This window comes from Nicotiana tomentosiformis, chromosome 2 (genome assembly GCF_000390325.3).
Source record: "Nicotiana tomentosiformis chromosome 2, ASM39032v3, whole genome shotgun sequence".
NCBI lineage: Eukaryota > Viridiplantae > Streptophyta > Magnoliopsida > Solanales > Solanaceae > Nicotiana > Nicotiana tomentosiformis.
Genome location: NC_090813.1, coordinates 92,735,955 through 92,752,135, shown reverse-complemented (window position 1 = coordinate 92,752,135; position 16,181 = coordinate 92,735,955). Strand labels below are relative to the sequence as shown.

General features: G+C 35.2%; 2 protein-coding genes across 3 annotated transcripts; both read left to right on the top strand.

Moving 5' to 3' along the window:
* The first annotated feature begins 8,719 nt into the window (after nt 1-8,719).
* LOC104114345 (cullin-3A-like) lies at nt 8,720-13,214 on the top strand. 2 transcript variants are annotated; one of them, XM_009624770.4, is made up of 2 exons: nt 8,720-9,262; nt 11,007-13,214. In XM_009624770.4, the coding sequence occupies exons 1-2, from the start codon at nt 9,202-9,204 to the stop codon at nt 13,061-13,063; spliced, it is 2,118 nt and encodes a 705-aa protein (XP_009623065.1). In that variant the 5' UTR covers nt 8,720-9,201; the 3' UTR covers nt 13,064-13,214. The 2 variants fall into 2 exon arrangements, with proteins under 2 accessions (XP_009623065.1, XP_009623064.1); XM_009624769.4 differs by having other exon boundaries at nt 8,725-9,262; nt 11,023-13,214.
* A 1,403-nt stretch (nt 13,215-14,617) lies between these two features.
* Nucleotides 14,618-15,849, top strand: LOC104114344 (non-specific lipid-transfer protein 1-like). Its single transcript, XM_009624768.4, has 2 exons — nt 14,618-15,004; nt 15,660-15,849. The coding sequence occupies exons 1-2, from the start codon at nt 14,676-14,678 to the stop codon at nt 15,667-15,669; spliced, it is 339 nt and encodes a 112-aa protein (XP_009623063.1). The 5' UTR covers nt 14,618-14,675; the 3' UTR covers nt 15,670-15,849.
* The last annotated feature ends 332 nt before the right edge of the window (nt 15,850-16,181 follow it).

Sequence of the window (16,181 nt, the reverse complement as noted above, 5' to 3'; positions counted from 1 at the left end):
TCGGAATAGCTTGGTTTTCGCTTTCAGTCGTCATTTTTTCTGTAAAAGAATGACACAAACAAACGTTTAATATACGTTTTCAAACTGGAGTAAAAAATTACGTAGATTTTAATCTCCAACAAAATGCCACGAACGCTTTACTCTCCAAAACGGGAGTACACAAAATCACAAAGGTTTTAGTTTGCAGAATAATAAGAATAACACAAATACAGAAATAAATATTAAATTCCTTAAGATTGTTATTCCCGCCAATATTGTTGTATTTGTAAATAATAATTCTGCAAAATATAAGTTATCGTAATGAAACAGTAATTAATTCGAACCCACTGAATTCACAATGTTTCCTTAAGGAATTTAATCCCCTCCTAGTACCCAAGGTAATGGATTATTCCCTCCCAGGATAGAACGAATCACACACTGGTGTAGCGGTACTTCAAACCCCAGTGTTTCAGCGAACACAAAGTTCGGTAGCAAATCACACTTACAGTTGCTTTGTTTGAAGTTAAAACAATGCAGAACGAAGGAGTAGAAACTCAGAAAATCGTATGAAAATGCTGAGAGGAAGGAGTGCAATGTATAGCCAAATCTGTTGAGCGATTTTCAGTTTGTTAGTTTTATGTATTGTGTGTTGTGTGTGTCTTTCTTCAACAGCTGCTGCACATATATATAGCAGCCAGTGTTGAAGAAGACCAATCGTCCATGATCCGAAGCCGAAGCCGAAGCCGAAGCCGAGCGAGCGACGACGACGACGGCGCGAGACTTGCTTTCTTCTTAACTCTTTAAGAGCTACAAGAAGAGCAATTATATATATACCCACCAAAAATCTCTTCCTCTTCCAATATGGGATAATGTCTCATTGTTAAGAAGGGAAAACTTAAAATTTTACTCAAAAATTTCATTTTCCCTCCATTTCTCATTCACCCTCATTTTAAGACTATTTCATCTTTAAAACAAAAACCTCAACAATAATATCTACTCTGTTTATATAGTATAATTTAAAACCTTAACGCAAAGCACATGAAAACAGGCACCCAATCCGATAACCATAAAATGACTGCGCGTATAACTGAAAAATGTCCACTCTTTATCTTCTTTCTTCGATATTCATTGACATGACAAGCAGCAGCCACCTTTAAAGTGGATTTACCTTTTTGATGAATGTCTTTTCTTTATTGAGCCAAGTACAACGTTATGTTGAAGACAAATGTTGCAGCTGCAGAAGTGAATTACAAATAAACTTATGGCTCACAATTTTACGTCTCTTTCTAGGTATACTGCAAATATCCTAGGATATATTAAAGTTTAAACACTAGGTGGAATTATTTCAGGACAGATCAGAGAAACAGTCATCCTTAATTATCCACCTTATGATATGCAATCAACTTACTAAATCAAGGTTAAGAGAATGCCACATGAATTCAACTTCATAGACCTATCAAATTGCACTTCTGAGCAAAGGAAGGGTAAGAAAAAAGAGTTTTGCGGCTAGCAGTAGAATATTTACAGTTAAAAAATGAGTACTGGAGTATGTACGCAATTCCTATCCACTGTAAAACCTAGAAGTGTGGGATCAAACTTAGCAGTACCAAAGGCTCTTGACACAAGAAGGCTGAAGATCTTTCTTTGGAATGGTGAAAACAGGTGGAACGCACTTATATAGATTTTTATAAAATGAATTACGAACAAAGTTGTTCAGATTTATTGTCTGTTTAATTGTCTTTCTTATACGATTTTAGGATATCTTCTAATTTTTGGATTGAATTGCGCCTATGGTCTATTTTCTTCGCATGGTATAAAATTTATACCAATCTCAATTCTTGGTTTCTCGAATGTTAGGTTCCATCCCGTGTTGTATTGTTCATGCTCTAAATATTCTTGGGGTGTTAAGTGTCCAACATTGTTGATGGATGAGTTTTCTCAACTAATGAATTAAATTTCTGAGATTGAGTTAGGCTTGAGATCCCCTTTTTTACGTATCATATTGGTGTAGAAAACGTTCATATATATTAGCTAGGAAATAACTAGGTGAATATGAATGATACAAAATGTTCATATTAGCTAGGAAAATAAGTGACATGGATTCTAGTGCTAATAGTTGAACAACCATCCAAACAGTATCACCTTTGAGCTTAAAGCAAGTTCACCTCTAATGAATTAAAAACAGGTCAGGAAAATCCCAAGAATTAGAAAACCGAGGATCCTGTTATGAAAATAATTATAATGTGGATGTCCATTTATTACTCCGCTATAAATAATCTTTTTAAAGAAAATTATCCGTTTGGTACTCTATTGAAATTTATCTACAAGCAACTGATGCAGGCAGGTTGCAAGCAACTCAATAAAATGATTTGCAGCAGTTTCTTATTAAACAGCTCATGCAGACAGCTTACAAGCAGCTCAAGAAAAGTCTCGCAGCTGCTTCCTGAAAAGTCTCGCAGCTGCTTCCTTTCTTCTATAAATAGAAGAGTTTTCAGTTCATTATGAACATAAGTTTGAAAGTTGAATAATATATCAGTTTCTCTCTATACTTGTCTTTACTTTACAATCTTTATTTTATAACACGTTATCAGCACGAGACTCTGGCATTTTGAGCACTTACTTCGAATTTAATTTTTATTTCAGTGTTCATCTCCGATGTAAGGCGGTGCTCTTACGTTCGTGGTTAGATCGTGTTCATTCCTAGCATCATAAGGCAGATTATATCCTTGAGATAGTGAGTTTTTCTTCTTGGCAGTAGTGATGTAGATATCACTTACATCTGGAGTGGCCAAATTTGCGTAATTTAATTTGAGCTTTTTGCTTATATTTTAATATCTTTATCATCGCTTGCTTGGTTATATGTTACGCATATAGTACCTATTTTGGTATTTGTTTTCATCCTTATTATCTTAATAAAGAATTATAAAGTGGATAATATTGTTAGATCCACTTAAACTCCAGCAGGGTTTGCAAGAAATATACAACCACCAGAAGTGGTTATGTTTAGTATATCTCATTATAACTAAATTTTGTTAACTACAAGAAGTGGTATATGCCTATGACCACCAGAAGTGATAATTTAGGCTTTCTATGGTTACAATTAAAGATAAGCTAGGAAAATATTCTCTATATTACATGCACGCCTCGATTTGCTCCTGAAGTAGTAAATATTTTAAAAGAGGTTGAAGCATCATAATTTGATGTGATTAATGCGCGTTCAAATAATTATATTCGATTTCCTGAAGGATGAGAATTGTTGATAAATATTAATTCATTCCCTGAAGTGAATGTGATAATATTAATACAGGCGTAAATATAAATGTGCTCTTGATGTAAATATATTGCAATTCACCTCCAGAAGAGTTAATATGATTAAGAGAATATATACTCAATATTTCGTATTTTAAATTTGCTCTTGAAGAAGTAACACAATTGAAATTTCCTCCTGAAGTAGGAAAATATTATGAAGAGGTATTTTCTTGTGCTTAAATAATTGTTTTATATTGTTTATTTGATTATGATTTTCATTCATGATACTAGAAGTGTCTGAGCAATATTTGATAGTACAAAATGTATCAAGAACTCCTGAAGAGCTAACTGTTTGTCTAGAAGACACATGACACCACTAGTGTCCGATAAATATTAGATTGTGGATAATAAATGAAGGCTCTCGAAGAGCTTATATATAAATACGTCATTCAGATTATATGATTATGGTCAAAATATATGTTGTAGTAAACCTGAGGTTTACTGATACAAATGACTATCATATTGAGATCACAAATGATTGGAAGATTGAAAATCTTCATGTTTCCACAATCATAAAGGGTAAAATAATATGTATGTGAGAAGTTACCCACCGTATTCTTCAATTTGTACTACATCATGTATCACAGTAAACCAGAAGTTTACTAATGCAAAAATAGTCACAGTAAATCAGAAGTTTTACTGTGGCAAAAGTAGCTACTGTAAACCAGAAATTTACTGATATAAAAGTAGCCACAGTAAATCAGAAGTTTACTGATGCAAAAGTTTATGCCATAGTAAACCAGAAGTTTACTTAGAGATAGCACATGTCATGATAAACTTGAAATTTTCATTTGCCATTTTTAAATGAGCTATTTGAAAATTCAGATAAGCATATACTGAAGAACTAGAAGATTCTTCAAGAATTCTCTTCTATTGCTTGTTCTCATAATAAATTGATTATACCAGCTAAAGTTGGGACTAAAATCCCTGAATTTTAGAATTTATAAAAGGTGAATATGAGCTCATTCACCTATCATGTGAACCACTTATAGATGCATATATGAGATGTTAAATGTGTGTTTATTGTCAACTTGCAGTTTGGCATTTGAAATTGCCTTTCTTAATTAAGAGCATAATTTTCAGATTATGAAATCAAGATAGTTCATCTTGATGATGCTGATTTATACCCAAGCTATTTTAGCATTGAATACGTCCTATTAATGGCTAAACTATTGCTTACGAGAACAAAGCTTCATGTGTTGGTCTAAGATTTTCTAAATTACATACAACAACACTTGTATGCATCAGACCAACAAAATATGATAAGTCCTCCCCTCACAATTGGTTTAGGATCAGAAACCAAATATCTATCTAATAACTTTTGATCTGTGGTATATGATTATTTTCTCTACCATAATGCACAAAGATAGGTTTCCCAAAGAAGATTGGGGATATGCGTTAGTTTTTCTAACATTTGGGGGATAGAATAAACAACTGAAAAATAAGCTATATGAATCGAATTATCATTAATATGATCCTCACTTAGAAGATAATTCAAGTCAAATGCCAGAAGCATTTGCTGATCCAAAATTAAATATTATATTTCAGCTACAAATGCTCCTATTAAAATTAAAGTCCCTAGAGGATAAAGTTTACTGCACGCATGAAGCGTAGTAAACCGATCGGTTCCAAAGGTAACCATCCTTGAAAAGGATATGAGCAAATGATCAAAATGATCATAATGAGGAGGAATTGAGCTTTAAAAGAGCCCACGTCATAACATTTCATGACCTCCAGAAGAAGTTCAGGTACCTGAAAATAAAGAAAGTGATGAAATCTCAACAAGTTATGTTGCTTAGGAACCGATACAAAACGATAGTCGACGATATATTTGATACAATCACTACTAGAAATTCGGTAAAAACCGACCAAAAAAATCGACCAACGTTGGTCGGTAATGGCCAAAAACCGACCAAAATGCGACCATTTACGTATGGACGGTATTTTTGTGGTCGGAAAGGCATACCGACCAAAGTTGGTCGGTAATTCAAAAAAAAAAATATTGCAAAAAAAATCGACCAAAGTTGGTCGGTTTTTTCCGACCAAAGTTGGTCGGTATTTTAATTGTGTAATAAAAAGATTCACCATCTGGGAATCGAACCGGGGTCTGTACTGTGGCAGGATATTATTCTACCACTAGATCATTGGTATATTTTATTTTAAGACTATCTTTTATTTGATTTATGCTCTTTAATTGTATTTTCGCACGAAAATAACCGATCAAAGTTGGTCGATTTTCTTAAAAAGTAAAATTACCGACCAATTTTGGTCGGTTTTTTTAATATTAATTTTTATTTATTTTAATTAAAAAACCGACCAAAGTTGGTCGGTTTCTTGAAACATAAATTTCGCGGGACTCAAAAATAGTTTTTCGTATTTTTGCGCCAAAGAAAACCGACCAAAGTTGGTCGGTTTCGAAAAAAAAATTAAAAAAAAAATATTTTGAAAAACCGACCAACTTTGGTCGGTTTTTTGACCAACCAAAGTTGATCGGTCGACCTTGGTCGGTTTTTACCGAATTTCTAGTAGTGAATATAGTGCACACTATTGTGAGGATCAGACTTATAGTTTAGACACTTGAAGATGTCATGCCATTTAGAGGCAAGTCATAACCTATATGACTCATTTGATCAAATTTACATAAAGAACCCTGAAGGATTTAAATTGCTTGAAGCATATAATTCAAAGTCTCGAGAAATGTACTTAATCAGATTACAATTTTTTTTGTATGATTTAAAACAATCAGGGCGCATGTGGTATAATCGCCTCACTGAATGATGAATGAATGTTATATAAATGATTTCATTTATCCATGCGTTTTTACAAAGAAAACAACATCAAACTTTGTTATACTTGTTGTTTATTTTAATGACATAAATCTCATAGGAACTCCATAATAGCTTCAAAGAGATAAACTTTGTCTTAGTCTGCAAATTGAATATTTAGCATACGAGATCTTTATCCATCAATCTGTCTACACAGAAAAGGTCTTTAAACGCTTTTACATGGACAAAGCGCACCCATTAAGTACACCAAATGGGTGTTCGATCACTTGAAGTGAATAAGGATCAGTTCTGACCTCCAGAAGAGGATGAGGAACTCATTGGTCCTCAAATACTCTATCTCAGTGCAATTGGTGCACTTATGTATCTTTCTAATACTAACAAAGGTGGTGCAGATCATATTGGTTATGCAGATGCAAGTTATTTATCCGATCCCAATAAAGTTCGGTCTCAAATCGGGTATGTATTTACACGTGGAGGTATTGTCATATCATGACGCTTCACAAATCAATCGATGGCTGCTACTTCTTCAAATCATGCTGAGATAATAATTAATCATGAAGTATGTAGGGAATGCGTATGGTTGAGATCAATGATTCATTTTATTCGAGAAAAATATGGGTTGGAATGTGATAAAACAAAAACCACAATATTATACGAAGACAATGTTGCATTCATAGCTCAATTAAAGGGAGGATTTATAAAAGGAGATAGAACGAAGCACATTTCACTAAAATTATTATACACACATGATTTTCAGAAATATGATGACATCGATGTGCAAAAAATCCGTTCAAGTGACAATCTAACAGATTTGTCCACTAAATCTTTGCCAACTTCAACTTTCGAGAAGGTGGTATACAAGATTGATGTACGAAAACTCAAATATTTGGAACAAGGTTTTCATCAGGGGGGGAGGTGAAATACGCGTTGTACTCTGTTTTCCTTACTAAGGTTTTCCTATGGGGTTTTTCTTGTAAGGTTTTTAATGAGGCAACTAGAAGCTCTGTAATTATGTCCTTGAAATTGAGTTATAACCTTAGGTTAATACTTCCCACTACTTCCCTAAATTCTCCACAAGGGACTATACCTAATGAATTTCTTACAGAACCTTCTGATTCGAATGGATAACATCTTCTCACTTGTGCCTATGCACGCACCATCATAATTTTTACCTATGTGGTATCATATCTAAGGTAAAGCAGCCTAGTGTTGAGATCCTTCTTGAGCCACTCTTTTTCTCTCCGGTGTATGTGGCTCATATGGTTTGAACAATCACTTTGTTCCTTTGTGTATATTATCATGAATCCTTTTCACTATGTAGTAACATGAGGGCATATCTCAGCACCTATTATATGTGTACGTGTCAATTGGAATAGTCCGCCTTGAAGTACAATTTTCATCGAGCGGCGGGTAGAATCCTTTGCAGACGACTTAAATACGCAACGGGGTATTGTAAGTGGCAGAGTGGCCTTGCTGCCACGATCCACTGAGATTCAGCCCTTTGTCGCTCCGATTCGTCCCTCCCCCTCCAATCCAATCAATTTCTAACTCTTTCGAAAAGAGGTTTATTCCTTCCTTGATGCTATATTATATGCCAAGTGTTGGAAAATCGAACAAGTCCTCAATACCATGGAACGTATTCCAATTGTGTATTAAGTGTTAAATAATCTTCCTGAAGAAGATTATCCGTTTGGTACTCTATTGAAGTTTATCTACAAGCAGCTGATGCAGGCAGGTTGCAAGTAACTCAATAAATTAATTTGCAGCAGCTTCTTATTAAACAGGCAGGTTGCAAGCAGCTCATGCAGACAACTTACAATCAGCTCAAGAAAAGTCTCGCAGCTGCTTCCTGAAAAGCCTTGCAGTTGCTTCCTTTCTTCTATAAATAGAGGAGTTTTCAGTTCATTATGAACATAAGTTTGAAAGTTGAATAATATATCAGTTTCTCTCTATATTTATTTTTACTTTATAATATTTATTTTATAACATATCCGAAATTAGGAAAGATTTTGAGCTCCAAGGTATAATAGCTAGAGTCCATTCATTATAAAAAGCCACATAATATTGTAGCAGCCCAAAAACTGGTGTGGACCTACTATAAGATAAGGTTCAACTTGGCCCACGATATCTCAGAGGGAATAGCCCATCTGTCTCCTCTTGTTCGTTGTTACCAAAAGAACCAAGCCAGGTAATTTTTTGCTCTATTTATTCTGCATTCCTCTTATGTCTTATAGTTCGAATTTTATTAAATTTCTTGTATTTTTCATCTGAATCTTGGTATCTGTCAAATCAATGAAGCAAAAACTTTAGATGTCTGCACATTATATTCAAAACAATTATGTAGTAAACTAACATTTTCTTAAACATTCCCTAGAAACGCATCACCAAATGGACAATATTGTCGAGAAACGCACCATAGCGTTCAATCGAAAAATGTATTTATAGCATTGATTATAACTGTACATGTATCGGTTCAGTCCTCAGCAAAGTTGATGGTTAATTTTGTAGGCCAGTTTACTGGGCTTAAAACTTAAAAGTCACAAATATTGACTCAAAACCCAATAAAAATAGAAGAGAGGCTCCAATAAAGAAAAAGAGAAAAAGAGAAAAAGCGAGACTCGAGGGGGTGGTAAAGGAAAAATAATTGAAAAAAAGAAGAAGTAAAAATAAGAAACACATTAGATAGGTGCCAGTGTCATAAAAGAAGAAAACTCTCAAAGTCTCAAAGTTTCAACCAACCAAAATGGCTCTCTGCTTCGCTATCTTCACTTGTTAATCCATGATGTTAATTTTCTAATTCACAAAATCTGCTTCGTTAATTTCAAACCTTAATTTTATTTCTAGTTTCTTAATCGCTAAGTTGCTTTCCCCTAATTCTTACAATCTCATTTGCAGAGAAACCCTAAATCCCCAATTCTTTTAGATCGGTGATTAAAGAGCTGATCGTTCGATTTCGGATTTTAATCGGGTTTAGGAAGTTAGAATATTCTGTCGGCGGCAGGTGAGTTTAGGGAATTGAGAGAGAAAATGAGTGCACAGAAGAAGAGAAATTTCCAGATAGAGGCGTTTAAGCATCGGGTCGTTGTGGATCCGAAATATGCTGAAAAAACATGGAAGATCCTAGAGCATGCGATTCATGAGATTTACAATCACAACGCCAGTGGTCTTAGTTTCGAAGAGCTCTATAGGTTTGCTTGCTTCCTCTTCCTTCGTTTTATTTTATTTCATAAGATTTTCATTTGTGATTTTGCTATCTTTTTAAGCTGTTTGATTTAGCGCAGAAGTAATTGCCTGTGTTTGAGGAATAAGTAACATAGAAGCTTCATGCCTTGTACCTTGGCTTATGTTTTGACTACAACTAAGTATTATACAAAGTTACAAACTAGAAAAGTGATTAGCTATTGTAGATATAACTGCTATCTGTCGTGTGCATAGTTTCAGCAAATTCACTTGCTATTTCTTGTTTGTCCTGGCCTCCCTTACCCAGTATTGCTTGGCCATGGAGGTTAACTTTGCTCCGATAATTGTGTCAAGGACTCAAAACTATAACATCAAAGCTAGAATATAGATTCTTTTTTGATGACGGTAGTGTCTGGGAAAACTTACGTGCACCTCGACTATTCCACCAGGTACCTCGACAATTCCAGGTACCTGCTACCTTCCACCAGCTCAAATACTGGGTAACTTTGCTCACCAAGACTTGGGCAGTACTAATATATAGAGTTTTTACAAGTTCATTGCTAGGAGTCCTTTTAATCTGTTTGTTGGTCAGTTAAAAATTAGGGAAACTTTAGTGTTACAGAACTCTAGATTATTGAATGTTGGAATATGCTTTTCTCTTTATTACTTCTTCCTTCCACCCAATCAGGCTCCTTTCTCTGCCGACAGTTGGTAGTGAAGGATTTGTGGTCACAATTTTGACCTTAATTTTATTAACATGCGCTCAAGGTTAGATTGGCATTGATGCAACATAAAAGCTGATACGTCAGGCTGGTTGGGTCAATGAGGATGTTCTTTTATTTGTTGAGAGGAAAAGAAATTTCCTCGAGTTTAATCGATGTAGTGATTTTGCGTGACTATATTTGTATGAGGGGAAGCAAATGTAATTTGATATAGAGATACTATTCTGTCATTTAGGTGGATACATGCACAGCCTATAGTAGATTCACACAGACACTTATGTCATAAGAGGGATAGAGCTAAGAAGCATAACCCAATTCTTGAAGCTTGAACTTAGATTTTAATAAGTGGAATGTATATCTTTTGTAGTTTTGTAAAAGGCCTCTCTCTGTCAGTTAAACTTCTAAATAGCAATGTGATAAACTGATAATTTATACAGAAATATGCTTCTCTTTTAAGTGCATTCTATTAGAATTGTCCATGTTCTTTTAGTGCAAAGTGTTAGATGTGTCCATGTACTTTAAGTCCAAAGTGTTATCTGTGTCCAGTTTATTCAGGTAGGTATGGCGTAGGTAGTTTAGAACTTATCATAAAAAGAAAAATAATATGCTAGTGGTTTAGGAACAGACACAGTAGATATGTCTATTGTAAACTTGATTTAGTTTGATTGTGTCATTATAGTTGTTGATGGCAAAGCTAAAACATGTTAGCTTGTTTGCCAACTGTTTTGGTGCATAAACCATAAAGCTTTCCAGTTGGCACGAACAAATAATTTCCTAGATATCACATCACATACCATTTCTTTGGAATGAAGGTTTAGATGTTTATAGAATTAATGCGCTTAATCATTCTCTTCCATAATTGATCTCTAGTGACAAGCTTTATTTCTTGTAATTCTTAAAGGAGAAGATTCGCCACCTTTATTTAATAAAACTCTTGCTTAACAATGTGACCATGTATAACCTATTACTTTCTTCAATCCGAACCTAGCTTTATTTTGCATAGTCAGCTATATTACTTTGATGTTGTTAGTATCTGGCATCTGCAGAAATGCATATAACATGGTCCTACACAAATTTGGGGAGAAGCTCTATTCAGGACTTGTATCAACTATGACATCACATTTGAAGGAAATTGCAAAATCTATTGAAGCTGCTCAGGGAGGTTTGTTTCTGGAAGAACTGAATCGAAAATGGGCAGAGCATAACAAGGCATTGCAAATGATTCGAGATATTTTAATGTATATGGATAGAACTTTCATTCCCAGTACACATAAAACACCTGTTCATGAGCTTGGTTTGAATTTATGGAGAGACCATATCATCCACTCTAGCAAAATCCAGAAAAGGCTTCAGGACACACTTCTTGAACTTGTTCAGCATGAGAGGACTGGTGAAGTGATAAACAGGGGTTTGATGAGGAATGTAATAAAAATGCTAATGGATTTAGGTTCTTCAGTATACCAAGAAGACTTTGAAAAGCCTTTCCTTGAAGTCTCAGCAGATTTTTATCGGCTTGAGTCTCAGCAATTCATTGAGTGCTGTGATTGTGGGGATTATCTGAAGAAAGCTGAGAAACGTCTCAACGAAGAGATTGAAAGAGTGTCCCACTATTTGGATGCAAAAAGTGAATCCAAAATTACTAATGTGGTGGAGAAAGAGATGATCGAAAGCCATATGCACAGGTTGGTTCATATGGAGAACTCAGGCTTAGTGAATATGATCGTAGATGACAAGTATGAAGATTTAGGAAGGATGTACAACTTGTTCCGTAGAGTGCCAACTGGACTTGCACTGATTAGAGATGTCATGACTTCTCATATTAGAGAAATTGGTAAGCAGCTTGTCACTGATCCAGAAAGGTTAAAGGATCCTGTAGACTTTGTGCAGAGGCTTTTGGATGAGAAGGATAAGCATGATAAGATCATAAGTTCAGCATTTAACAATGACAAAACATTCCAGAATGCCCTCAATTCCTCATTTGAGTACTTTATTAATCTGAATCCACGATCACCAGAGTTCATTTCCTTATTTGTGGATGACAAACTTCGGAAAGGGCTGAAAGGGGTTACTGAGGAGGATGTAGAGATTGTATTGGATAAAGTGATGATGCTTTTTCGCTACCTTCAGGAGAAAGATGTGTTTGAGAAGTACTACAAGCAGCACTTGGCAAAGAGACTTCTCTCAGGCAAGACAGTATCTGATGACGCTGAGAGAAGTTTGATAGTTAAGCTTAAAACAGAATGCGGGTACCAGTTCACATCAAAACTGGAAGGCATGTTTACTGACATGAAGACCTCACAAGATACAATGCAGGGTTTTCATGCTGCTGTGGGTGCTGAGATCACGGATGGTCCTTCACTCACAGTCCAGGTCCTTACTACTGGGTCCTGGCCAACACAGTCCGTTACTACTTGCAATCTTCCTCCTGAAATTTTGGGGGTCTGTGATAAGTTCAAGACATACTATCTCGGCACTCATACAGGTAGGAGGTTGTCATGGCAGACAAATATGGGGACTGCTGATTTGAAAGCTACATTTGGAAAGGGACAAAAGCATGAACTTAACGTTTCCACTTACCAGATGTGCATCCTTATGCTGTTCAACAATGCTGATCGGTTGAGTTACAAAGAAATTGAGCAGGCTACAGAAATACCAGCTTCAGATTTAAAGAGGTGCTTACAATCTCTTGCATGCGTTAAGGGGAAGAATGTTTTGAGGAAGGAACCAATGAGCAAGGATATTGTTGAGGATGATGCTTTTTACTTCAATGATAAATTCTCTAGCAAGTTCTACAAGGTAAAGATAGGTACTGTTGTTGCACAAAAGGAGTCAGAGCCTGAAAAACAGGAGACTAGACAAAGAGTGGAGGAGGACCGGAAACCACAGATTGAGGCAGCAATAGTCAGAATCATGAAATCTCGGAGGGTGCTCGATCACAACAATATAGTTGCTGAGGTCACGAAGCAGCTAAATTCTCGCTTCCTGCCAAACCCAGTTGTCATAAAGAAACGAATTGAGTCTTTGATTGAGCGGGAATTCTTGGAGAGAGATAAAACAGATAGGAAGTTATATCGTTACCTGGCTTGAAGAAACCACAGGCACTGAACCCGTGATTTTATCGGGGCTTGTTAGGCCTTAACCGGTGAAAATGTAAGTTTGAATGTTTGTCAAGTTACTTGATGCCCAGATGGGTTTTATTGACAGTTTGTTGGTTCAATGCATCCACTTTATTTCTACTCTTTCCTCCTTGTTTTCAATACGAGATCCAAAGAGACTTCTGAACCTTATAGCCCAGCTGCGAACCTAGGCCTTTCAAAGCTTGACAGAATCTATATTTGAAATTTTCACTTTGTCCCATGCATTATTCTGCTATGAATGGCTGATTCTGGGAGAAAATAGTGGCTAACTGAAATGGTTTAATGTTAATAGATGCTATACATGCTCAGTTAAGAAGTTAATTATGGTGTTTTTTATGTCAAAAAGGTCCAGAATTTTTTAGCCCTTTATGAGCTATCCTGCATTTTTCTGTACAGAGGATAAACGAAGACAGAAGGGAACCTCAGTAGGGACTAGGGAGTAATAATCTTCTCGCTGAGTTGTTCTAGTGAAGAAATTAAGTGCAAAACTTGGCCTGGACCTCAATCTCAATCTCTGAGTTTAAGGGATAAGCAAATTTTAACCTATTAACTGTATGAATGCGATAGAGATAAAGTTGAGATGGGGAAAACACGTAAATAATCGTAAGAGACGTCTTTTATTGAAAACAAAGAACAAAATAGACTTCCAAACATTAGGTGTTTATTGTATAGTTCAAATACTATAATATATTGATGAAGATCGGAGAACAATTATATGAAGCTTTGGTTGATAGATTTAATTAAGGTGTGAGAGAAGAATTTACGTGGTGATAGTAGTAGTTAAAAGTCAAGCGGCTAAGACAAGCTTTTCACATATAAGCTAAGATTTTCATTTGGTGCATTTGGGATGACGTAAAATGTTTTACTTTGAAAATTAGTTTCTTGGTTCAATTTCTTCCCGTGTTAGTGATATATTAGTGATAGTTTTGAATGTTAAAGATTGAATAATATATTTATTTTTGGTTGAAGTAAATTATGCAAGAGAAATATGACTTACGCCAATCAGTGACGGAAGTCAAGTTTTCTTTATTTTTGGTGCAACAATTAACATATATAACCAAATAATAGAAACCAATATAATCAGGATTTTTTTTTACATCATATCAAACACATTCGAGTAAACATAATACAATGATTTTCTGAGAAGAATTAAGTGGTATACATCAATAATATTTTGGGATCGGGATTCATTTAATCTTAAGTAACAGCTGTTAAAACTGCTTCTAATTGAGTTAGTATTCACGTGAACAGTTCTTCACAAAAAAAAGCTCGTTCTCTTCCTGAATTCCTTCCTTCAACAAGCAAAGTTCCAAAACGAGGAAAGAAATGAAAAACTTGTGTCCATTATTTTACAAAATTTAGTAGCAAAACGACATCCTAAAGGAGGAATTGAGGAATTACAAGACCAAATTTCCGCAAAAAGTTATGTCCAACACGCTATCCATGTTCCAAGTATAATCTTGTCCACAAGCACCCACAAACTACTATAAATACTCTTAACTCCATTTCCACTTCTACATCATATACTTGAAGTTAAAAGAAAATAAAAAACAAGAATTAAGATGAAGGGAGCTGCAGTAGTAACTTTGTTAATGGTGCTAGCTGTGGTGAAGTTAGGGGAAGCCATTAATTGTGGCCAAGTTGATGCAACATTAGTGCCTTGTGTACCTTACTTAACACAAGGTGGAGATCCAACAGGGCCATGTTGTGATGGTGTGAAAAGAGTAATAGCAATGACTCCAACCCAACAAGATAGGCAAGATGCTTGTGAATGTGTTAAGACTGCTGCTGCTCGTTATACTAATCTTAAACCAGATGCTGCAACCAACCTACCATCACGCTGTGGTGTTACAACCAATATTCCCATCTCTGCTACTACTAACTGCAAAAGGTATGTAAATTCACCTTTATATACGTTGATTATTTTTGTGATTGCATGAGTTTAAGTTTTTATGCACTGATAGTGTCGGATCATTTATATAGTAATTACGTGTTAAACTACACCTGATAATAAAAAAGATTATATATGTTAAGTTTACTACAACAAGAACAGCAACAACTTATCAATATTCTCAAACAAGTTGGAGTCGACTAGTCACTGACCATAACGTTTCATTTTAAGCTCATCTCGGATGGTCATCACCTCCCACCTACAATCTCAGGGTTATGGGTTCGAGTCACCAAAGAGTAATAGCTCCAACAAAAGGGATCAAAGAGAAATCAAAGGGGATGAGAATTTTTTTTAAAAAGTTAGCCTAATGTTATATAAAATAAGAATAAATAAAAATAAATTAAAGATACTAATAGAAGTTAGGTATATTTTTTTATTGGCATATAAATCTCAGATATGACAAACACTCCTAGAAAGTATTGGATCGAAAATAAACCTAATTAACATGACCAAAACATATCTTCCGTTATGCCCTATTTTTGAATTTTGTTCTTCGTCTAGAATTTTAATCTATCGTTATTATTGTTTACATTTCATTGGTTTTGGTCATTTCAGCTGGTTTCTGACTACGCTCTCTATTTCTAACTTCTTGCAGCATTCCTTGAGATCATGCATGGATCTAATTATGCAACAGAAATAGTATGAGAGGAAGCTGTTATCAATGCAATTTAAGTTGAAAATAATGAGTGCAATAGTTGTACTCAAAGTTAATTTCTCTCCTATTTGTGTATGCATGTATTAATATTACAAAAGTAAATATGATCTATGCTCGTTGTTATCTCTTACTCTTTCCCCATCGTGCGATTATTTTTATATTTTTACTACTGCTATTATCATTTTACTTTTCGCTCCTCCCTCCCCCCCCCCCCCCCCCCCCCCCAATTGTTGTACTAATTACTAACCGGTTTCACTAACTATGCGATTACCATTTTCATCTTTTTACCTTGTCATCTAAAACGAAGCTCTTGTCCAGTTTGCTTTCGTGCTGATCCACATCTACATAGTTTTATTTTTAATACCAAAGTTTCCAAACGGCATGTAAGATATATCCAAGTGATTTTTTTGCCCATTGGGCCTAGCTAGGAAATAGGAGTAGACTAATATTGTTTCCAATTTT